Here is a 25990-nt window from a genome sequence, read left to right on the forward strand (position 1 = left end):
TCTCCCAACCTTATCCTCATGTTTGCATTTGTGCCAGCACTGATGGTCTGTTAACCTTGAACTGCTTTAACTTACTAATGCAGCAAAACAGCAGGCAGATAAGCATGCCCTCAGCAGTCTCTTAGAGAGTAACAGGAGAGAGGAGGCAGAACAATTTAAGGACACTTCTCCAAGTAGGGCTGAGAGTAAATGTAAAGAAAATATAAACACAGTAAAAACTACATTTTTAAGCTGTTCCACTTACAGTAATCTATGGTACTGGTAACACAAAGCAAAGTGCATTAAATATGAACAATGGCATTTTTGTTGCCTAAGTCTAGACTACTTCAATAGTCAATGGAGAGAAATGTTTCCATTGGATCAGTCATCCCATCCTGAGGGAGAAGTCTGGAAAAGGAAAAAGAATTATGCTCCTGAATACCTGTGGTTCTTTACTGATTTAGGAGGCAGCCTAGACATCCAGTTACTTAGCCTAGACGATTAGCTTTTTAGTAGTGTAATATACTAAGAAAAATCTTTCCTCTTGTTAGAGCTTAAGTTATTGTACATACAAATTAATTTATCTTTTTTGTTGTTGTTTTATTAACTTTTTTTAAATATAAATTACCTATACAAAGAGAACAGTCCCTGATAAGAAATTAAATGCTTGTTATTTACAGCAATGTTAAAACGCTTTTAAAATTTAAAGCAAAGTTAGAAGGCTTACAAAACTAAGAGATGACAGGAATGCATTAGTTCAAGAGCTAAAATCTAGATGCTCCTTTTACTACTTGAACACTGGTTTAAAGCAAACTGTAAAAAGACTTTTCTACTGGATATATACAGACTTCAGTGGTTCTGTTGGAGTCATTCACAGACATACCAGATAGAGTTTGCATTTTGTTCAGAGCAGGAAGAAAGAGTCTGGATTTCTTGTGTTGTACTAAGCTATCCAAAACATAGTTTCAAAAGTCTCATTTGTGGAAAATAAGTCATAGCCCAAGCAATTACTATGAAGAAAGTGCAAAAATATTTTGAGAAAAAAAATCTTGAACTCTGAAAGTTTGAACTTGGAAAATGAATACTAGCAAAGACTCCAGCTGAAATACTGGATAAAATTACTATGACAGTGAATTAAATTATTATGTAAATTGTGACTTCATGATGCAAAAACTGTTTAACACTTCTTTCTGTTTCTTAAGTTCTGACCGTGGATTCGTTCTCAGCAAAGCTTTGCTTTTGTGCATAAAGTATAGAGTGTTCCAGGAGTTAAAAATGTATAATGCTTCTCAATTTTACCTTTTCAGCTCTTGGCCTTTCTTCAAGGATTATTTACATTTTACCATGAAGGATATGAATTGGCTCAGGAGTTTGCACCATACAAGCAGCAACTGCAGTTCAATTTGCAGAACGTAAGGATGATTTGTATTTATCCCATTTAATTTACTAATTTAATTTCAGAATATTAGACTCCTAGCACTTTATTGAAACTCTAAATCTTGCAATGTTTTAGTAAGCTGAAATCAAATTAATATAAAAATAGGTAAAAGTTATTTTTATAAGGTTAAAGTAAGTAAGATTCCTGACAGCAAATAACTTCGGAAAAATTAATCTTCAGATAGTTAATTTGTGATTTCCAGATCAAAGTTTTGTGAGGAAGGTCAAGAAAAACAGCACAGCAACCAAGTCTTTGTTAGAAAACACAGTAGTGCGGATAGTTTAAACTTGTATAAGTGCTTTCTTGAGAGTGATACCTGTCTTCTGGAGTAAGTGAAGGCACCAAAAATGCTCCAGCTGGTATAGAATGATACAGTTTGTCTGGCTGTCTGCTAACTTCCCACTGTATATAAAGCATACTTAGGAAGCCCTTCTCTGGCTGCTCCCTGGACCATAAAAGAACTGGTGGGACATTCTTCCATGAGCAGCTCTCACGAATGTTAAGTTTCACCTGTAGAAAGAATCTCTTTTTTTGTGTACGGAGTTACTCTCAACTGAGCAGATAGGTCTTTTGCTGTAGATTGGTCTGGATTTGGTAGTCTGAGCCATACAAGATCCTATTTTGGGCACAAACTATGCCCAAAAATTTCATACCTATTAGAGATAACTAAAACACATTTAATCAACATACTTTTCCACTCATTATAACTTCTGTATACAAGTGAAATTCAGCATATTCATATTGGGCCAGCCCTGTATTTTTCATTCCAAGTAATATCAAAGTCCAGAACAAAATTTAAAAAAGAAGTTAAATCCATTTTATTCTTTCAAGAAAAGACACACCTGACAGAAATTTTTGTAGCTCCACTAGAGGCAAAGAAGCTACAACCATGTAGAATACCTGACATCAGCCTTAGTGGATAGTGCCTTGGCCACTGAACTTAGGGAATTTGAAACAGATCTGGAAGTACAAGAACACCTTAACTGTGCTCAACTGCTATTCCCTGTGGGTTACTGAAAAATAAAATACTGACATTTTCCCTGTAGCACCTTGTTATTAGAGAGGCCTATGTTGGCTCAAAGTTGGAAAATGACTGTTAATGTAGATCTGCATTCTTAGGAGTACTGCACTCTTCCAGATATTGCTGCACTTAAACACATTCAGCAGAAGACCTCCGCAAGACCCTTCCCTTTTATGTCTTGTTGTTCATACATAGGTATAGATTCCATTTTAAAAGCTGCTTGAGGAAATAAGGCTAAACTTCCTAGATGATTAACCTTTTCCTTTTGGATCAAAATGCAAATATTCTCTGACTGTAGAGCATCTCAGCCCCTTGTCCTTTCAAATTATGTGTTTTCTACTTTGTTTGCTACTAAGACTCTTTCAAATAAAGGCACAAGAGGTCAGTGTTGTTGCACAGCAGTTTCACTGAAAGGGTGAAAAATGCACTTCAGAAATTTATTTATTTTAATATGGCAAGTTCTGAGAGGAGCATGAGTCCATAGCACAGACCAAAACTGACATTGTAAGTCATAATATGTTGGTATCTTCTATGCACATAGAAGATTCTATAGCAGCAGAATTGTTAGAATTCTATAGAATTCTATAGAATTCTATATTCTATAGAAGCAGAATTGTTAGAGGATTTTTTTCTATGTCAGCGTTAATTAAGAAATAGTTAAATTTAATGTTTTCTGAATATTATATTAATGCAACTTGCTATTGTAAATAGACTACAGAGATAAAGGGAGATATAAAGTTAGGCAGAAGTATCAATGTATTATGATTATTTTTGTTCATTGTATTTATACATTAGAAAAAATATACCCATGAAGAAACAGTGGGATCAGTACATCATTAACTCCTGTTAGACAGAAGTATGAATTCTGCCTCCAGATCTAGATCCACAGCTTCCTTTAGCCAGCTGGGCTCTCTTCTGACTTGCCATTCATAGCATCACCCAACTTCAGATTGAAGTGAAATAATTTATATAGAGAAAGACAAACTGCAGACAGGGAAAATTGTGTTCAACCTGTTTGTTATAGCTGCCAAAAGTACTCCTCACCACTGCATTGCATGTTCAGGTCTTGGAGAACAGTCGACTTGAACTGCTGTTTCTGTCCTACTGGTTAGAGCAGGAGTGGTAACAGCCACAGGAGTAGGAGAGTAGTAGCAGACCAACAGCTCTTAACAGGTCACCATGTTCTAACGTGACCTGTTGTCGCTTTAACTGTTTCAACTGGCCAGTGACATACTTTATATGTCCATTTGGCTTTGTTTTCTATAATTTGGTTCAGAGACCTGGCTGCTAAAAAGTAATTAAGGACTTAATAGACAGACATAAACTCTCAACGTGGGAACATTCCTTCAATGACATGTCTCTCTTGAAGGTCTCAAATCTGAAAAGTTCAGAGTAGAATTTTACTTCCTCTCTAATAATAATGTTTGTATTCAAAAAGTAGATTAATCATGTATTATTATACTATAGCACAACTAACTGCATGAATGGCCTGTGAAAAGTGGAAAGTATAAAGTCCTGAGAGTATCTTTCTGACTAGTCAGGATTAGAGTCCATAGATGATTTTCTAGAAACATTACTGAAATCTTTATTTTTTTCTATGACCTGTAGGAACAGAGTGTTCAATATCTTATATATTAATAACAACCTATCAAACCTCTGGCACCTCACAATAATTCTCCTCTACTATACCATGCTAGGTGCATGGAGGGAAACCCTAGCCTCACTGAATTCATAGGAAGTATGGAAAACACATCTTAGTGCTGTAATTGTTTGCTTTGCAAGATGCCAGGTTATATACGTGATATTTAGGATAGAAACAGTACTTCCATGCTTTTGGCACAGTTCTACTACTTGTGAACTGTTTCTTACATACCATATTTTTGTTATACTAAAATGTGATGTTTGCATAGTCCTATCAAAAAACATTCATGACAGTGCCAATAACCTGACTGTTCTGAGCATCAGCACTTGTGGTATTGCTGTGGATATGGATACACAGTACATTTGTCGCTTCCACATGTGGAGAAATCACAGCTGTCTGGATACATTAGCCTGGCTTTAACCTAGACTAGTGTTTTCTGCACTGTACTTCAGGTGGTTCAGTGGGTCTTATTACTTCAGGTTTCAGAATAAGCTGTCAGCAGCTTCTAGTTTAGCCAGGCTTCTGTCTGAGAATCCTAGAGTATACAGAGAGAAAGCCTGCATCTGTCTGCAAAATACTGTGTAAGCATACTGAAAGATATGAAATGGCTCCTGTCTGAGGTTAGTGACCTGCAGAAAGAGGAATGGTGCTATTCTCAGCTACATTTCCTTTACACTTGTGTACTTAAGTTGAATTCTTCATTAGCATGTTATTCCTAGGCTTCTAGAAGTGAAGAGTGTTATTCTTTATTGCCTTTTTTTTTCCTTTTATGTCTCAGGCAGATGTTTCTGTTGGTCTCTGATACAGGCTATTTGGCATTATTAATAATTACTTCTTCATTGTTGTTTCAGTACTTGTATGAGATAATGTGGGGTTTTGTTTGTTTCCTTTTCCGGGTATTAGACTCGGAATAACTTTGAAAGCACTAGGCAGGAAGTGGAGAGACTCATGCAAAGAATGAAATCAGCCAACCAGGATTACAGACCACCAAGTCAATGGACAATGGAAGGCTATCTCTATGTGCAGGAGAAACGTGAGTACAAAAGATGTATCTTTTGATTTAATTTGAAAGGCGAGAACGAGGATATGGTTTAGTTAGCAGGACAAATCAACAGCTCTGTGTTTGAATGGCTGCGGGCTTCTGCTCTAGTTACTTTCCTAATGATTGAAAAGTTTAAAAGAAAAATAAGGGTTTGATTTTTCAAAAAGCACTCAGAGTAGCTACAGTCAGATGGAATGGTAATCAAAACACTTGTAAGCAACTGAGCTCTTGCTCTCTGGATCCTTGTGGGAAGGTCCTTGCTATTGTTTGCCCCAGTGGCTCACTGGTAACAAGTTCTGCACTGGCTGGCTGCCCTGTGCCTTGCTGCAAGTTCCCAGAACTCTGCTTTGGCTCCCTCCTGTCACCTGGACTTTCCCTGCATGAACAGGGCCTGTAGTTGAGCCATCAGGAGCATCTTGTGCCAGGGATCTCCACTGACCCAGCCATCTTAAGACTAAATGAGCATACACTTAATGGGAATCAATGATGTAAGAGAAAAGTCATCTAAATAAAATCTTATATTAGTTAAGCTCATCCTCTTTTACCCTCGATAGCACTGAAAGTTTTAAGAAGACCCTCTATATTTTAATTGTGTAATAATCATAAAAGAAACCTGTGTTAAGTGGACCAGAGCCTTGCTAATGGGGGAAGGTGAAAAGCAGTGAAGCACTGGGCACATGCTGTGCTTCATTAAATAGTGAGAGGCCAACTTGACATCCTCTTACTGAAAAGACGTTGGTTCATTAGTTTATTCTGGAATAACAGTGAGAGGATCTGTAATCACTGTGCAGTGGGGAAGGTACTAGTTGTATAATTCCTTGTCATGCAAGTTTATGTTCCTACAACTGTCATCCTATAGGTTCTTGTCAAATTGTGGGTCACTGGGTTAAATGTTTGCTATTTTTGAAAGTAAATTCTATATATATTTATTACTGATATGTGTCATGGTAATTTTTGAAAAAAATGGTACTGACTACAATCAAAAATTGCTTTGAGAGTGCTCAGCCTTCTTATATACGCTAAAAGAGAGAATGAATTGCCATCAGAGAAAAAATTGATTCAGAATAATTACAGATTTTGTTGTACTAAGTGGAAATAAAATATAAGAGCAGAACAGGTAACTTCTGCGGGTGCATAACCAGTTGACTTTTTGAATCATGATGTTACTTTCCTCCAAAACACAGGCAATGGGAGAGCTTTCTTGAAGTCAGCATAGCAGTCCCTGTAAATTCCCACATCTGCATTTCTGAATTTCCAGACATCCAGCTTACATGATTGATGCAGTCTATCATATGACCATCACCTTTGTGGCTACATTTAGAAGGCAAAGCCACTGTATCTATAGTAAAACTACTAGATTTGTTTTCAACACCTTCCATTTTTATTTAACTCTTTACATTAAAAAAAAAAAAACCAAACCCCTTAAAATACATTTTTTAAAGTTGGAGCTCTTTCATTTTGTCCTGGTTCTGGCCAGGACAGGGTTAGTTTTTTCAGTTATCCATGAGAGGCATGGATAGGACCTGGAGGTTATAGTATACTACCTTATGTCATTTTCCAGGGACATGGGAAGGGGTCCCTTTTGGGTCACGTAGCGTGGCAGAGGGAGCAGTCAGGTATTGTCTAGTGTTTCCACGTGGTGAGCACTCACACAGGAATTGGTTGCCTCTTGGCCACTCTGTTATTAATAGTGTTGCTATTACTGTTTGTTTTCTTATTTCATTGCTGTTTCTAGTAAATTGTTCTTATCTCAACCCGTGATCTTTACCTTTCATTCCTGCAATTCTCCTCTCCATCCCGCTGCAGGAGAGTTAGGGGGAAGGATGGGGAGTGAGCAAGCGGTGCATTGGTTTGGAGTATTTTAGTGGGAATGCTGAATTGGGGAATACCATTCCTAAATCATGACAGATTTTAAAAAGAATTAATAGATCCATACATACTGTAGTCTGAAAAAATCAATGTCATGTTTTTCCTATGACTAACTCTCATTGAAATGAATTGGAAAATCACGTGTGGGTTGAAAGTCTCATCTAGTCCTTTTCTACTCAGAATTTACACAAAAGTTACAATACTGCATTTTAGATATATATGTGTATTTTTCTCTGCTTTGACACCTCCATTTGTTATAGCTTTGCAGAAGGGGGCCATATTATAATTCTAGGCTCTGAAGCATAATGCTGTCCAAGAGGAAAGAAGTGCTCTTCCTTCTCGTTACCTCTTCACGTAGCCAGCGTGTTTGGTCTCTGGAGCTGAGTACCCGGAAACTGTGTCAATGCTAGTAAAATAAATGGAACTGTTCCCTACCACTGAGACAATCTTACACAAAATATCCCACCCTCTGCACTAAATTTCCTATTCTTAAAAATCGAAAAGATTTTTCCAAGTTACCTGTGCTACCTAGTCATGGTAAATGCTGCCATCACTGTTTATTAACCAGTGCAGGTATAGCCATAATGTTCCGGCCCAAGGGGGAGCAGTCAGCACACTGCAAAAACCTGAATTATCCTGTCCTCTGAAGTGCATCACCCCTCCAGACGTATCTGTAAGAATCTGGGAGCTTGTGTTTTTCCTCTGGTACATTAAACTTTTTTTCTCAGAAAAATGTGGGAGATCTTAACTGTATTTCTAGGATGTGGAGAGAGTTCTCGAAATGGTGGGAGGATTTACTCCATGGCCTCACAGTGAAGGACACATTATAAACGCCTGTATCTAAGCTGCATTAGCATGGACCAAGTTTAAAATACCATTGAGCTTAAGATCGAGAGGGTTTTGTGTTTAGATTCACAGCAGTGCCTGAACAAAGCTCTAGGTAATCCAGGAGTGAAAATATCTTCTGCGTCAGAGATCCTATGCTTTGCAGTAGGATTAAGAAGTAGTGTGATGTGACCTCTCCAGGATCAGGCACACATCCACCTGGGGATTGTTGTAGATTTCACTTATGGCCATCTAAAAGGAAGAGTGTTGAATCCCTAAGTGCGGTGTACTTTGGTATTGTGAGCATGTGCAACTCTCCGTTTGTGGACGTGGTCGTTATGCACCACTGTTACAGCCACCTCTTCCCCAGCAAGACCCCCTCTAAGGCATAAAAGGCCACTGTTTCTTGCTGGAGGTGCCACCTCCGCCACCCTCATCCCACTTTATCCCCTCATCTGTAAACCAATGTTGTTTTAGACTGCACAGTTGCTTTGCTTTCTTTCATATAATGAAATCTCCTGTCAGTGTTCAACTATGTAAGATTAAATTTACCTCTGAGCCAATGCCATTTTACCCTTAAGGTAACAGGTAGAAGAATAACCTTTCTATGATAGTACCACGAGTATTTGTTACCTTTGACAGGAACTCTGAAAATAAGGGAAAATGCACTCCGATTTTATGAGTTCATCCAATTTTCTGCATTTAATAACAGACTTCAAGGTTTCCTTCAGAGAAAGTGTGTAATACTGAGTTGTGTTTCACTTAGGTTGGTAAAATCTTCAACTGTATTTCCTAGGCAGAAAAATCCTCAAGTTCTGTTCTTGCCTGTTTCCTGCCTGTTTACCCTAATAAAATGCAGTTACCTATCCAGTTGCCAAACAAAATAAGTCTGCTGGAACTTTGTTGGGCAACCTTATTAAGCTGCAATGTTTGAAAATTATACCTGAACAACATGTTCAGATTTAAAAATTAAGAGAGTCTTAGATTTTGTAGGCTACATGTGGATGCTGCTATGTTTTATTTTTCTCTGCTAACTGCAACTAAAATAGCGATAAAATGCTAAAACAAATACTTTTAATACTATCTCTGTTTACTCTAGGACCTCTTGGATTTACATGGGTAAAACATTACTGCACTTATGACAAAGGAACAAAAACTTTTACGATGAGTATAGCTGAAGCCAAATCTGGTGGAAAAGTGGTGAGTTGCACATACATGATACATACATGAACTATATATTCCATCTTTTACATTAAGCATTTAAGAACTATTAAAGAAAAAAATTTGAACCCAGCATAAGGCTGTTTTCATAGGTGAAGCAGTGCATGTCTTATACCACATGGATAAATATTTAAGTAATATTTCTTTTAAAAAATATATAAGCCTCATATTAACTAACTTCTCTAATGTGGTCATTGCAGATGTGTAGGAAATCAATCGCATTTGCACAGATTCATAGAATGGATGAGTTTTGGGAGGGGACTCTGGAGATCTCTAGTTTAAACTCAATGCAGCGTCAACCAGTACAGGCTAGTGAGGTCTGTGTCCAGTCAGGTTTTAGATATCTCCAAGAATGCAGCCCTCTGTGACCAACCTATTTCAGTGTTTGACTGCCATAAAAAAGCTTTTTCTTAAATTCAAATGGAATTAATTGTATTTCTGTTTGTACCCATTGCCTTCTGCCCTTTCACTGGGCACCACTGAGGAGAATCTGACTCAGTCTTCTTTACTCCTTCCCATCAGGTAGATAAATCACTGATATGATCCCTCTTCTCCAGGCTGAACAATCCCAGTTCTCTCAGCTTCTCCTCATGTGACAGATCACAGAATCATCAGGGTTGGAAGAAACTTTCAACATCATCTATTCCAACCATCAACCCAGTACCACCATAATCACCCCTAAACCACATCCCCAAGTGCCACATCCAGACTCCTCTTGTACACTTCCAGTGGTGGTGATTCAACCACCTCTCTGGGCAACTTTTTCAACTTATTCCAATGCCTGACCACTCTGAAAAAATTTTTCTTAATAGCTGATCTTAACCTCCCTTGACGCGACTTCAGGCCTTCTCTCACATACTTTCATTTGCAACATGGCAAAAGATACTCCACCACACTAGAGCCTCCTTTCACATAGTTGTGCTCCAAGTCCTTAGTCCTTGGTAGCCCTTAGCTGAACTTGCTCTAGTACCTCGCTGTCCCCCTTGTACCTGGGACCTGAGCGCTGGACACAGCATTCCACGTATGCCTCACCAGTCCTGAATGGTGAGTGAGGATCACCTTCCACTTGCAGGCAGTGCTTTGCCTGGTGCAGTCCAGGAGGCTGGTGACCTTCTTTTGCAGCAAGGTCACGTTGCTGGCTCATGGTCAATTTGTAGCCCACGAGAACCTGATAGTCCTTTTCTGCCAAGCTGCTTTCCACTCTGTCAGCTTCTGCCTGTCATGGTGCCTGGGCTTATCACTATTTATGCTTAACATTGCTGGCCCCAGTACTGACCTCTTGGGCGTAGCATTGGTCACTGTCTGCGGCTAGACTTCTGCTGTGAGCTCAGCAGGTCAGAGAGTTTTCCGTCCACCTTACCACCTAGCCTGTACTCCACCTGTACTTGTCTATGAGGATATAGTAGGATGTAGTGTCAAAAGCCTGGCTAAAGTTGAGATAAACAATATTCATTGTTCTTCCATCATAGATTGAGCCATCCATCATATTGTAGAGGGCTATCAAGTTGATCCTGCATGATTTTCCTTCATTAAATTCATGCTGACTACTTCCAGTAACCTTTGTTCCCTGAATATGTTTGGAAATGCTCTCCATGATTATTCACTTCATCACTTTCTCAGGGATAAAGGTGATGCAGACTGGCCCATAGTTCCCCATAAGATGAGAGGAAATGGCCTCTAATTGCATCAGGGGAGATTTAGATTGGATATTACAGATGATTTCTTCACCAAAAGGATTGTCAAGCATTGGAACAGGCTACCCAGGGAAGTGGTTGAGTCACCAACCCTGGAGGTATTTAAAAGACATGTAGATGGTTTAGTCATGGCCTTTTCCAACCTAAATGATTCTACGATTCTGTATCCTTCTCCTCGCTCTTCTTGAAGACAGGAGTGACATTTGCTTCCTCCCATTACTCAGAATCCCCAACTGTGTCAGCCTTGCCAACATTATAGAGAGGTCTCATGATCATGGTAGCCAGAATTAGGAGTTAGTCAGCTTTATTCTTCATAAATCTTTTTATCTGCATGTGAGAGTTGGCAGAATTATATGATTTTATAAGTTTTGAATTTAGGGAATTTTCTGAAATATAATGATTAAATAACAAATACGTGACAGAAAGCTATTAACTGCTGTCTTTACTTTATATACAGAAAAAATATTGTATATTTTATATGTTCCTAAATAATTTCAGTCCCTGTCTTAAGACATGTTTTGACTGTTCATACGGTTAAGTTTAGGATGTGAAGCCAAGTTATATAAGCATACTGCCTCTACTAATTTCATTTTGTTTTGTTTTGTAGAATGGTCTTGTCACAAGCTCACCAGAAATGTTCAAGCTAAAATCTTGCATCAGGAGAAAGACAGATTCAATTGACAAACGATTCTGTTTCGATATTGAAGTATATGAGAGGTTTGAATTGTTTTCATTGTGTTAACAATTTGAAAATAATCATAACCAATATATAATAATTACTCCTGTAAAAGAAACAGATATGTTTGTATGCAGAAACAATATGTTTGTATGCAGACAAACTAGGCTTTCAAGACTTAATACTTCTTTGTTCAAACACGGTTTTCTAACAAAATTTGTCACATTGCGTATGTGTTGTCTTTACTACATTATATTTGCATGCAGATACAAGACAGGTTCTTACAGAACCTGTAGGAAAACTATCCTCTTTTATAAACAGATCATACATATTTTTATAAATACCTATTAATAAACATATTCTGCTCAAAGGTCTATTTCATTCAGAAATGTACGGTAGCATATTGTTTTTCTTTCTTGAAAATTACATCTATAACATTTTTTCTACTTATTCCTGGGTATTATTATTACATCAGATAGATGAAAACAGCTTTCCTGTATTTAAACTATATGTATACAGTAGTTTGTAGAAGTATTTTTTCCAAGCTCAGGGATAAAGAGAAATATTGAATTAATTTTTTTGTTAAAATATGATAAATAGACTGACTTTTGTAGCTGTTCTCTTAAAAAATGTTTTATGACTGTTGCCAAACTTTTAGAAAACAGACCTGTTTTATATCTACCTCAAAATTATTCTGTTATGTCAGAAACTGTCAACTTTCTCTGACTGCTGTGTCTTTTATGTATTCACATGTCAATATGCATTTGAATTCTAACTTTGGAAACTGTTTGAGAAAAGTAGTAATTTCATTGTCTGTGTGTGTTTTTGACAGACCTGGAATCATCACACTGCAAGCTTTTTCAGAATCCAACCGAAAACTTTGGCTCGAAGCTATGGATGGAAAGGAACCAGTAAGGATATTTTTTAATTTTCTTTTCATTTTATGGTTTTATGGCACACATATTAAAGAAGAAGCTAGTATGAACTTCAGATACTCTGTTGCAATACCAACAAATACAGTTCTTTTCTTTGTGAGACACTACTGCAAGTACATAGTGAAAATAGGTACAAAGTAGAAAAGGAGAACTATTAATTTAAGCCTACAGTTATATATCATTATTTTATGTTAGGATATTCTAAGTAATAATAGTTTAAGTAGTAGACTAGCATAGTAGTAGGATTCATGGTGCGGGTAAATTATGTGAAGTGGTAGTTATTACAGTAGTAAAGATCAACAATCTTTTGAGCAATGTCATGGAGTAAACAACTATCATCTCAAAAGGCACTGCAGAGACCAGAAAAATGTGTTGAAAGCTACTGAGAGACAGGCTTGTCTGAGTTTTCTTCCCACTATTTGCCTACCCTTAAAGTAGTCACTGAATGAGGGTGATGTCAGACCTGTATCTGATAGGAAAAAAAATGGTTGATCAGTTTTATGAGTCAGATGAGTGTTTTTACATGCTTCTTGCTTGACTGAACCACTACAGAAATTGGATTGCTAGTAGTATTGAAATTTAACCCACGTGGACTCTGTAAATCTTACTTCGAATGCATTAGTTGCCTATAGTAGCACGGGCTGTTAACCCGGGTGTGTGCTGGAGTGGTAAACATCAAGAGATGGTGACAGGCAGAGTTGGCATTTCCCTAGCAGCAAGCTAATGCACAGCATGCTGCAACTACTAACAAACCTGGTAATAAAGAATTTAAAGTACAATTATTGTCCTGTTGCATTGTTGTTGTTCGGTTGTTTGTTTTTTTTAACAGATCTACACACTGCCAGCCATTATTAGCAAGAAGGAAGAAAGTAAGCTTTTTTTTTGTTGAGTTACCAAATACTGCTAGATTTCTGTCATGTTCCGGTTTCTTGATATATGTGTGGGAGAGAGATACTAATTATTTTATGTTTTATTTCTATTGCTGTGAAGTAATTTTGTTGGATTAAGTGATTTGGTTACACAAAAGCACATCCTAAACTATGTAAACTATGAGACAGCCTTCAACTTTTGTATTGCTGGAGAAAAATTTGAGTGCCTCCAAAGCTACAATATATTTAATAAATCTTTTAAGTTTCTGTCGGTAGTCTGTAAATCTAAATGTAAATGTATACCACTGTGCTTATATAGAGTTATAGAATCATTTATGTTGAAAAAGGCCTTTAAGATCATCAAATCCAGCCATTAAACCAGCACTACCAAGTCCAGCACAAAATCATGTCCTTAAGTACCTCATCTACATCCCTTTAGGGATGGTGACTCAGCCACTTCCCTGGCCAGCCTCTTCCAATACTTGGCAACCCTTTTTGTGAAGAAATTTTCCCTGATATCCAATCTAAACCTTCCCTGGCACAACTTCAGGCCATTTGCTCTTGTCCTGTCACTTGTTACTTGAGAGAAGAGACCAACCCTCACTTCACACAACCTCCTTTCAGGTAGTTGTAGAGAGTGGTAAGGTTCCCCCTGAGTCTCCTTTTCCCCAGAATAAACAGCCCCAGCTGCCTCAGCTGCTCCTCATCAGACTTGTTCTCTGGACCATTCACCAGCTCCGTTGCCCTTCCCTGGACACACTCCAGCACCTGAATGTCTTTCTTGTAGTGAGGGGCCCAAAACTGAGCACAGGATCTGAGGTGTGGCCTTAGCACTGCCAAGTACGGGAGACGATCACTGCCCTGGTCCTGCTGGCCACACTATTGCTGATACAGGCCAGGATGCCATTGGCCTTCCTGGCCTCCTGGGCACACTACTGACTCATGTTCAGCCACTGCTGACCAACATCTGCAGGTCCTTTTCTGCCAGGCAGCTTCCAGCCACACTTCCCTAAGCCTGTAGCACCGCCTGGGGTTGTCGTGACCCAAGTGCAGGACCTGGCACTTGGCCTCGTGGCACCTCACACAATTGATCTTGACCCATCACATCTGTTTAGTTTTAGGTGTATATGCACCTATTAGATACACTGAGTAACAGGATGAGTGTATTTAAAGATACTATGAGATTTGTGTGCATAATTGTATTAACATTATATCGATACGTCTGTTATTAACATCATATTATATTAACTCAAATATGTAAAAATAATTTAAATATATATGTGGGTATATGTATCTCAGAGAGAGATTTGTCAGATTAGGACATACATCTTAATAGGAGGTGTATTTGAGACTGAAAATCTGATATTTAAACAAATGCACCTGGTTTTTCTTAATGGTGAAAAATATGCTGTTTATGATTTTCTTTATTTAAGTAGTTATTTAGACAGTTTATTTTTTTTTCTTTATTTAGCTAGTTAGAGCAGTGGGTGTTGAAGATAGAAAATGAATGAGAAATATATTCACTTGAAATAAACCCACTAATTAAAGTAAATAACAAGGATCGTTTTCCTATGTTACCATTTTATGAGTGGTTATGTGCATGTGTAAAGAACAAGGAATCTTGTTGCATTAAATCCAATGAATATATTCTGTTCATAATGTAAATCCTGAACTCTTAAAAGCATTTTGCTCAGCAGAGCGAAGTACAGTAATTTCCTTTTAAAGCCACAAGCTTTCAGGTGTATGTTTAGAGGAGCTACTGATTTCTGAAAAAGACAGTAGAATATTAAGCTTCTAAAGATGCACTAGTGACTAGAAAGTTGGATTTGAATGCTGAGGATTTATCTACAGAAATATTATTACAGAATGAGTATCATAACCTTGTGGATAAATGTGTATCAGCCCTTGACTAATATGTGAATGTAGCTAAACAGGGAGATTTTGTGTATTGACGTTAGGAAGTAATTACCATTTTTTCTTTTTTTATAGTGTTCTTAAATGAAGCAGGTTTCAACTTTGTGAGGAAATGTATTCATGCTGTAGAAACAAGAGGTGTGTATTTAATCACAAATGATGTATTAGATTATTATTTCTTTTTCTGAAATATTACTTTGATTAATTCTACATGTTTTACAGCTGTGCTTTGGAATATGTCCATCATTTGGTTTGGAATTTCCACATTTTATCTGTGTGGTTTACACTTCCAGTTTACAACTCAAAATTGTTGCCTCAAGTTCCAACAACAGTTCTTAACATACCATTTAAGTGGGTTTTTTAAACATTTTCTGTAATTCTTTGTTGATTCGACAGCTTTATACACATTTGCTCACATCCTTAGTCTTTAATGTGTGTGCACTGAATTGTGTTTTCTTGTGATAAAAACTGTAGGGAGTCTCAGCTCCCAACTTTGGTTTCAGGCATGAAACCTGAAGACTGAAAAGGGACATCAGTACTCTCTGCTGGTAAATCTGGTTTTTTTCGGAGCATAACTCCTATAATTTTGCACAAGGTCTGTTATTTTGTTTTTAAATGTTTACAACTCATTTTTGGTAGTGATGATATACAATAAGGAAGTAATAATCACTCTGCTAATGAGGTGATATTTTACAACTCACAATAAGTTTTAAATTACCCCTTCCAAATGGAGAGGTGTGGCTATATCATCTCCCATAAAATGAGATAACCTTTTTTGAACTTTCAGTGTGTAGATCTCTTAGTAATCCAAATGTGGTCTCTGTGCAATCTTGAGCTCAACATGAATTCAGCTTCTCAGTCAACAATGTTATGTAGCTTTTAAATCACTGCTGACTCAGAGCTTGCATTTTTTCTGGGGGAATGAGGCGTAAAAAGAATGTTTTAAAACCAAACACCTAGGTTATCTAAGTGAGGTCAGATTTTAGAATGTTGTTTTCAAAGGAAAATTAGACAATTTTTAAATGGTAAGGCTTGAAGTGAGGAGAATGGAAGACATTTAAATCCTGCTGATTTTAAAAGACAGTTAAAAACAATAAAATTATCATCATTTAAATATTTAGATTACTGTGTTGCAAATGTCACTCTTGAAACATTTTTTATTATTATCTGTGCTATTAAGAAAAAGCATAACAATTTTAACTTGGTTACAAACTGGTCACCAAGGAAGGCCTAGCCCAAACCACCACAGTAACATATAAATTTTCAACTGATGTGTTGCAACAGTATACAGTATATATTTTTATTTTCATATTACAGTATGTACAATCATTTCTCTTATAAATGTCAATCAGATCTTAACTGGAAGGGATGGTGGTTTAAGCAAACATAGATGCTCAGTAATTCCATTGACTTCTAGGTGATACAAACTTGTTGATGTGTAATGTGTTTTCAGACTGCTTTTGGGTCTTATTTTTCACTTTTCCTAGCCATTACCTTGTTGTTTGCTAATATGTATCATTTCCATGCAGAAGGGTTCTGTTAATGTAAAATTATGCTTAGTGTATAATGTGGTGTGGATTCAGTGGAATGCATTTGTTATTATCCCAGAAGAGAATTTAGTACTCAACAACACAGTACTCAAGAATGTAATGGTACAGTTTTCCATAAACGTATTTAGATATTCTGAAAACATACACCAAGGATACATCAGTGTATATTGAAATAACCATATTTTCATTATTTTCATTTACTTGTTTTCCCAACATAGGTATTACAATCCTGGGATTGTACAGAATAGGTGGTGTAAATTCCAAGGTGCAGAAGCTGATGAACACTGTATTTTGTAAGTATCTGAAGTGAACCTTTGTCAGTGTGCAGTGTGTGCACTGTGGTCCTTTTGCCTTAAGTGCTGTGCTCAGAAGAGTGTGTCATGATATTTACAATTTTGTATGCACTCTTACTGCCACTAAATTAATTTGCAGTCTTAAAATGAGTGCTTCATCTCTAACTAGTTTCTTGTGAGCAGTAGTATTCACTTCTGCATTTTATACATGAGCAAATTACAAATAAAAATGCATTTCTTCTTTTATCTTTAAAGTTCTATTTGTTCATATATATTTGGCATGTTTCAGAAGTTCTCCAAAGCTTAGTTCCATAATACATCATGACTGAGCTTAATAGACAGTTGTTCCAGTCTTTCACTTTTCTTGCTAATTTGGCACTCCTATGCCTCTGTTTGCATGTCTAAGGCAAACACATTAGTAATTCTATGTGCACTTGGGCTTACCTTTCACTTTGACACAGTGCATAAAGCTAATACTTGCAGTTACTAAATATGACTGCTAAATTTATTTTTATTAATACTTTGCCAGAGATTAAAAGATTCAAACTGATCAGATTGGTAATTGTCTGGCTAATAAGTAATTGCTAGAGTTAAATGGCTAATTTAGTAGCTTCTGTTTTACTGCTTTTCTAGTTATTGCGTTAGTCAAACTATAACACATCCATAATTCAAATTTCTACCAGCTCCTAAATCTCCTCCTGATATGGATATTGATATGGAACTTTGGGACAATAAAACAATAACAAGCGGACTAAAAAACTACCTCAGGTAAGTATGATCCTACACAGTCTCAGTATTCCTTTTCTGGCCCATTAGTCTTTTGCTTATTATTATCATATTACATTTCTCGTATCCATTAGCGTGATGATAATTGAGTATATTATTATCCTGCCTAATATCTCTGTGATTATGTGTAATATTACACACTTTCTACCTTATTAGGATAGTTCTGGCTTATATAGCCCTAAATTTGACAGAATTTTTATTCATTGCATGTTTTTATTTAAATTTTTTTATGTTAACCACAAAGCACATTGTACTGAGTCTTTTGTTTCTGAATCCGCAAGATTTCATGACATCATTGTTGGAACAGAATAAAAATCCCAACAAACACAGGTTTTTATCTTATGCTGTTGTTCATAAACAAAATATCCCTCCAACACTTTCATTTTTGCTGATAAGAAACAGAATATTCAGAAATTATGGTACTTCTGAGCTAACTCTTTCAGTTCTCAGTATATAATGTTAAAAAAACCATAATGAAAAGTATCCAATCTAAATGGTGGCTGTTCTATGCCTTCTAAAAATCTAGACTTCCTAAACCAATCACCTAACAAAAGTCAGCATCAGAAATCTCTATTAACTGTGGAAAATATGCCTAGGATTTATAGTGGAATGCTCATGTACATTTCATTGAGAAGAGTGCTTTTGGTTGAAGAAACTTATTATACATCTTCAGACACACAAATCATCATAGATACTGTGTTTGTGAAATTAGAACATGAGGCAGCAAGCAGTAGATGTGTGCTTGTCTCTGTAAGGCAACTCACAGTCTACCTTTCAGAGCCTGACTCTTTTAGGATCTCTCAGATCAGAATTTCAGTCCCAAATTTCATCATGTTTTTACCTTTCTTGGACAAAAGATTGATTCTGCAGCCCACTATACCATGTCTGCACCTATATTTAAGACAGGAAACAGTGAACCTCTGTGCTGAAGTCAGTGCCAGTAACATTTCAGTAATTTACGTGGTGACATAAGATTCAACTCATTGATTTTCAGACTATGTCCATGACCAAGTTATATGCTACTTGTAATCAGTCATCATTGAATTGGGTTTCCTAGGACCAATAGGACATTGAGCAGATGTTGAGGGCTATCATAATCACAATCATAAAACTTAAAAAGACTTTGAGTCTGTTTTAAATAACCTTTTAATATGTTTTTTTCCAACCAGATGTCTTTCAGAACCACTGATGACTTTCAAGCTGCACAAAGATTTCATTGTTGCTGTTAGTAAGTAAAGTGATAAATACACTTTTGTGAAAGTAATATTGTTTCTAAACTTCGATCTCCCCAGTCACTATCTTTACTTTTCTCCTTGCTCTATTATTCAGTGATCCAGCCCTCAAAGCAGAGAAGTCACACTAGATGAAGCTGTTCAGTGGTTTGTTCTGATCTTTTTAGTGGTTCTGTGTGACTGCCTTCTGCATGAAATTTTGAACCTTGATTTAGATGTTTGTTTGTTTCATATAGGCTGATAATTCTTTTATAACATTGATCCCTCTCATCCAGGGACCTTTTTTTTCGCAGCTTGCCTTGAAAAATTAGAAGGGGCGATAATTATCTCCTTTCAACAAAGGGAGTAATTAGATCAAGTGATAGGAGATACTGTTTTGCTAATGACTTCAGTTTAGAATTTGAAGTTATTTCCCCATTTCCTCTTGTCTTGATAAGAATAAAAGACATTGAAGAACTTTAGATATTTTAAAAATCAAGGAGCAAAAGCTTAGATTTCACTGAAGTGGCACATAGGGTCTATATTGCCATTAATTTTATTGATTCCAGTATTCGTGGTAATTGCTTTAGATGAATTAGTTTGAATACAGATTTCAGAATGTAATAAATGTAATCAAATTGTCCTCATCATTTTGAAGGCTAATTGTGTTTGGCTCCTCTTAATGCATGTTTATGTTAGCATACAGGCATTGATGCCATTTGTAGTCACTTCTTAGCACATGTTCTGAGTTATTAACAATTTGTTTTCTGTTTTATAGAGTCAGATGATCAGAACTACAGAGTTGAGGCAGTGCATGCACTTGTGCATAAGTTACCAGAGAAGAACAGAGAGATGCTGGACATCCTTATTAAGCACTTGGTCAAGTAATTATTTTTTATTTTTCTCTTTGATATTATTGTAAGATGCTATTATTTCTGCTTAAATTTGTCAGTGTTGCTTAATCCATTCTCTGTGTTAAAACAATGCCACTTGAAATTACATTTAATTTCTAAAATGCTGCTTTCAACTCTGTAGAAACAGAATAAAAAATAGAGAGTCGTAAATCATAGAGTCACCAAGATGGCTAACTATGTTTGTAAAGTAAACCCAGTCAATGTTTTCATTCATGTTCCTACTTACTACAGGACTCGTAACTAAATAACTTCAAGAAACATCTAAAACTATGCCAAGGTTGATGGAAAACGCTGGTTTGAATCTGTCCCAAAGTCCCACACTGTTTCACAACAGAGGTGGGCCGATGTGATAATACTCATCCTTCACATTTGATCTTATTTTTCTCTCTAACAACTCTGAAGTGCAGTAACATTTGAAAGCACTAATTTAAAGTATCATTATTTATATTTTTGATATTTATATAAATGCCCAACTTTTGAATCTCCCGTAACACTACCTGGAGTATTAATTGTCAGATAGAAAAGATTTTGCATTTCTTTAAACCGATGACCTTTTGTCTTCATTGAATCACACTTGGCATATGCTGTGAAACAAAAAAAGACAGGTTTTTATTCTCTTATGTCTTTCTGTATCACTAGCTGTCATTACATATACCATTATTGCAATTTACTTTATCCTGTTTCTGCATCAAATGTTATTTGTATATTTTCTAAATCTACAGTTAGTTTTCAATGGTATTTGCTGAATACTTTTTAATATGCATTATTCTTTCTGATTTAGGATGCTCTATACTTTTTAGTACATTTGTCAGTGATCTGGGAATGTGAATAGTGAAGCAGGAGCTGTTCAGTTAAAGTACACATGACTGAGATGTGTAGAAGACATAAGAGAGGAGTCCATATTGTTTTCATTCCATTCACTACATCCCAACTGTTTTGCTTTTTTGATCACAGCTTGAACCACAGCTTGAAGTAAGCTGTCTACAGCAGAGACTAATGCAGTTTTGCTTCCTGTTATAGAAATGAGAACTTTGAAAATTTATTTGACAGGAAATTATTTAGCCCTAAAAAATTATTTTTAACCCTTTATGTCATTAGCCCCTGTAGAACTAACATGATAGCAAGCTACTGTGAATGCTTCCATTGCAAAAAGGCAGACCTTGCATTTTGTGGGATGATGCAGAGAACCAGATGGAAAAAAGTTTCCTAAGTTTCCTTACTCAGAGAATTGTTTGATTAGCTAAACACTATAATACCTATTCCTTTATAGCCCCCGAAAAAGTGAAAGCATTTAATGAGGGCTTAACAATTTTGTAAAAGCTGCTGGTCTGGAAGCCTCGAACTTAGAGAGATATATGCATAGGAACTGACTTATTTGTAGCCAAAATTAGTGTTAGGCAAGCATTGACCTCTTTTCATGGCCTCTTTATTCTCAGTGTAATCTCAGATGCAATTCCAAAGAAAAGCACACCTGAAGTATTCCTCTCTTTAATTATTCTCTTTAATTCTTGCCTATGTCATCTTTGTTGTGATTCTCATTTCCTGTAAATGTAATCTTGGTTTGACACTGAATGCTTTTAGTAGTTTCTTTCCAACATTCAATTCACCCCTTCTAATTTCTCATATAATTTGCCAGTTGTTGTTTATGCTAGCAATTCTAATGAGACAGAATTCAAAATAAGTCTCTTGAGTGTATTACTCACCTTCCTTACTCATCTTTTTCCTACCACTGTGTGGGGATTTTTCAAGGAACAAATGGCAGGTGAAGTGTCTAGTTTTATGAAAATGAGAAAATTTAAAAAAAAAATCCAACCTCCTGTTTCCTCATTCTTTTGTTAAAAATCCAGTTTCAAAGTGTACATTGTTTCTTTATATTTCTTTTAGCTGTTCAGTTCCTTTATGTATGCTTTTGCATCTTGGTGAAAATACTATACCTTTAACTATGAATTATAAAATAAGGATATTATTTTATCTTGGTTTAATTCATAAGGTCTTTACGTCTCTGCCTACCTTGAATTTTATGTCACTGTGGAAAATTAAATATGATCTAGGTGATGTGAGATGTAGATCATGCTGAAAACAAATAAACAAACAAAAACTAGTAAATCCTGAAAAGCACCCAGGAAAGAGGTGATACTGCATGCATACATACTTAGTGAGTAGCTAGGCAAGCACGGGAAGTTTGGTGTTATTTTCACATAAATAGCTCATTTTTTGTTTTTAAACTTCCCTAGTAGTCAAATTACCTATCTACTCTAAAGAGTAAATCATTCTTTGGTATGATTTAATAATACAATACTTTTCTATGGTAGATAGTTGGGAGTCTGCAATCCAGCAGTATCAAAAAATTGCTGGTGATACATCAAAGAAGGAGATTTTGAGTAGAAAGCAATGACACCTCAATGAATGTCCTACAGCTCCCTGAAATGCATGATTGCCTCAGCCTGTGTCTGTGCAGTAGCCCAGCAACAGTAGGACTAGGTCAGGGGAAAGTGGCAATCAAAATGATCCATTTACAGCCCTGGGTTCTTTCTCTTTTGCTAGAAACTGAGCCTTTAAAATGCTTTGTAGAAAGCCCTTTCTGGTTACAGTGTTATTAAATTTACCATTTCTTTTATTAACCAAGCTACTAAATTTGTTACCAAGGAAACATGAACAGTAGATAAATATTACTTCTCTCTTATGGTGTAAGACTATAATGTTTGTGTAACAGATCTCTACAGTTACTGTACAACACAAAGAAGAGTAACATTGCAGAGCAGTTTTTTAAGGTTTTTTTAGCAAATCTAGAGCTGAGTTATTCAACATTCCATTTTCATTAAAATACTGGTGGACTTCCCAAACGCCCCTTAGTCATCTAAGACAAACATAAGATCTGTTTCAGAGAAAGTTAGATTAGGATAATTGGTTAAAAATGTGCTTTAACAAGGGAGTCATTTTCATGACATGGCTTCCAAATAATGATCTCTGCTAGTGCTAGTCTGAGGTAACATTTGGGAAAGTTTTGACATAATTTAATGAAGCAACATAGGAAACATGTAAGAAGATAGGCATTTTTTTACTTGCCTCCAGTACAAACCCCTTTCCCATATTTCTCCTTCTGGATGTAAATGGGGTGATAAAATGTTCTTATCCCAAATATGAGGGGAATGTTTTATAGATTTTACTGTTTCTACATTTTAAAAGGTACAGGAGTTTATTTAATTGTGTAGGAAATTGCTGAAGATGCTCAGCTTGACAATGGTAGGAGATAGCAGTGAGAAGGAAAAGGAAAGTGTGAACAAGTGCCTCAATAACTAATTCCATTTGGTAGCAGATGCAGTAAAATTAAGCATTAAGGAAATTATAAAATCTTGACTTGGCATAATATTCCTCAGACATGAGGCAATAGGACAGCTTTGAAATAACTGGCAGTTATTTCAAAGGGTTTATGATGATAGGACTTTTATTTGGCAAATCTTATTTGTAAGGAGAGAGAAGAGGCTTTGAGGATTACTGATTGATGGTTTTCATTTTTCTATCTGATAAATTGTTGGTAAAACTAAATTTCTGAATTCTACATGAAGAAGAAAAAAAGAAGAGGTAAAATAAGTTACAACAGAATATACAGAAGCAAAAGGTTATTATATTTCAAAGCCAGATGTCATTATGATCATCTAATGTTATCTATTCATAGAAACAATGATTTCACTGAATCCATTGATTCTGTGCTTTCATCGTGTTAATAAAGAGATCCCATTGCGAAATAAATATTTTCAGAAACTGTTTCTTTCTTTTATGTGAAAACTAAGGTATATGGTTGATCTCTGTTGTCACATACTAGTTTCAATCAATCCAACATAAAGTATTTAAATTCCTGTAGAACTATTGGAGAGATAGGTGCCTGCTCTAAGACTCCTAAACTTTAGGTGGTGTGGATCTCTCTGTGGAGACCTCCAGATATAGCTGCCTTTTCCTATCAGTTTTGTCAGGAACTGAAATACTCTAGGAAGACGTGCTCATTACTATTAAGCTATTGCAGGATAGCAGCCTTATAGTAGTATAGTACTTGTACTACACTGTATTTTGACTCCAGTAAAAGTGGAAGTTTTAAAAATGTATTTAAAAGGGAGGCATGAACTTGTAATTTTGTTAAAAAATAGTCTTAGGTTTTTGCCTGTTTAAATTGTAGTTTAGCAAATCAATTAAATTGCATATTTTTTGTGTTTATTTAAAGGGTATCATTGCACAGTCAGCAAAATCTAATGACTGTATCCAACCTTGGTGTTATCTTTGGACCAACTCTGATGAGAGCCCAAGAAGAAACCGTGGCTGCTATGATGAACATTAAGTTTCAGAATATCGTCGTTGAAATTCTGATAGAGCATTATGAAAAGGTAGAAAGAAATTATCTGACTATTTGGTTATGAAATGGAACTAAGATCTCATTTTCATTACCATCATTAAGTTCTTAAGAATAAAGAGTCCAACATTTGTAGAAGGTCATTGATAGAAATAATACCTGCTTCCCACCCCATGGTATGGATCTGTATTCCTAGCAAGTCTTCTGTGGATGTGCAAGGTACAGATCCAAGGCATAATCTCCCATGGTTTGAAAGAGTTGCTCTAACTCTTCAGTTGCTTTCTGAAGACTGTTGTGACCTCCTGAATCTAGAAACAGAACGAGAAAGTCATAACTTTGCTCCCAGCTCCTCCATCTCTCTTATGGTACCAGTGTATGGAGGTTCACTCTGGATGAATGCATAGATTCTTCTCTAAATGCATCAGAACAGAGTCTTTCTGACCATTGCTATCCTTAGGGATGTCAGTTGCACAGCAGAGATCTAGTCTCTGGAAATATTGAGAAGGCCTTGAGAAGGAAAACACATGAAATCTTAAACACTTACTTTCATTCACTACAAAAAGGGCCGGAAGGAGGACCCAGGAAACTACAGACCCATCAGCCTGACCTCAGTGCCTGGCAAGGTTATGGAGCAGATCATCCTAAGTGCAATCACACTGCACCTACAGGATGCACAAGGGATCAGACCCAGCCAGCACGGGTTTAGGAAGGGCAGGTCCTGTCTGACCAATCTGATCTCCTTTTATGATCAGGTGACCTGCCTGGTGGATGAGGGGAAGGCTGTGGATGTGTCTACCTGGACTTCAGCAAAGCCTTTGACACTGTATCCCACAGCATACTCCAGAAAAAGCTGGTAGCCCACAGCTTGGACAGGGGCCCTCTGTGCTGGGTTAGGAACTGGCTGGAGGGCCGGGCCCAGAGAGTGGTGGTGAATGGGGCTGCATCCAGTTGGCGGTCGGTCACCAGTGGTGTCCCCCAGGGATCAGTGTTGGGCCCAGTTCTGTTTAATATCTTTATTGATGATCTAGATGAGAGGACTGAGTCCACCATTAGCAAATTTGCAGATGACACTAAGCTGGAGGGGACTGTCGATCAACTGGAAGGCAGGAGGGCTCTGCAGAGGGACCTGGACAGACTGGAGAGTTGAGCTGATTCCAACAAGATGAGGTTCAACAAGGCCAAGTGCCAGGTCCTGCACTTTGGCCACAACAACCCCCTGCAGCGCTACAGGCTGGGCACAGAGTGGCCGGAGAGCAGCCAGGCAGAAAGAGACCTGGGAGTTTGGATTGACAGGAAGCTGAACATGAGCCAGCAGTGTGCCCAGGTGGCCAAGAAGGCCAATGGCATCCTGGCCTGGATCAGGAACAGTGAGGCCAGCAGGACTAGGGAAGTGATTCTTCCCCTGGACTCAGCACTGGTGAGGCCACGCCTGGAGTACTGTGTCCAGTTCTGGGCCCCTCAGTTCAGGAAGGATATTGAGGTGCTGGAGCAGGTCCAGAGAAGAGCAACGAGGCTGGTGAAGGGACTCGAGCACAAGTCCTATGAGGAGAGGCTGAGGGAGCTGGGGTTGTTTAGCCTGGAGAAGAGGGGACTCAGGGGAGACCTCATCACTCTCTACAACTCCCTGAAAGGAGGTTGTAGAGAGTTGGTCTCTTCTCCCAGGCAGCTATCAGTAAGACAAGAGGGCACAGTCTTAAGCTGTGCCAGGAGAGGTTTAGGTTAGGTATTAGGAAGAAATTCTTTACAGAGAGGTTAATCAGGCATTGGAA

At 37.1% G+C, this 25990-nt stretch overlaps 1 protein-coding gene across 1 annotated transcript in view; it reads left to right on the forward strand.

Moving 5' to 3' along the window:
- Positions 1 to 25990, forward strand: part of ARHGAP42 (Rho GTPase activating protein 42) — a 150551-nt gene that overhangs the window by 107129 nt on the left and 17432 nt on the right. Inside the window, exons 7-18 of the mRNA XM_027739048.2 lie at positions 1287 to 1391; positions 4984 to 5113; positions 8916 to 9016; positions 11339 to 11448; positions 12240 to 12318; positions 13172 to 13211; positions 15201 to 15263; positions 16894 to 16968; positions 17652 to 17736; positions 18924 to 18982; positions 19744 to 19849; positions 24096 to 24255. Coding sequence (XP_027594849.1) covers positions 1287 to 1391; positions 4984 to 5113; positions 8916 to 9016; positions 11339 to 11448; positions 12240 to 12318; positions 13172 to 13211; positions 15201 to 15263; positions 16894 to 16968; positions 17652 to 17736; positions 18924 to 18982; positions 19744 to 19849; positions 24096 to 24255 — 1113 coding nt within the window. The remainder of the gene's footprint in view (positions 1 to 1286; positions 1392 to 4983; positions 5114 to 8915; positions 9017 to 11338; positions 11449 to 12239; positions 12319 to 13171; positions 13212 to 15200; positions 15264 to 16893; positions 16969 to 17651; positions 17737 to 18923; positions 18983 to 19743; positions 19850 to 24095; positions 24256 to 25990) is intronic.

This window comes from Pipra filicauda, unplaced genomic scaffold (assembly GCF_003945595.2).
Source record: "Pipra filicauda isolate LSUMZ 115617 unplaced genomic scaffold, ASM394559v2 scaffold117_size3949168_pilon, whole genome shotgun sequence".
Taxonomy (NCBI): Eukaryota; Metazoa; Chordata; class Aves; order Passeriformes; family Pipridae; genus Pipra; species Pipra filicauda.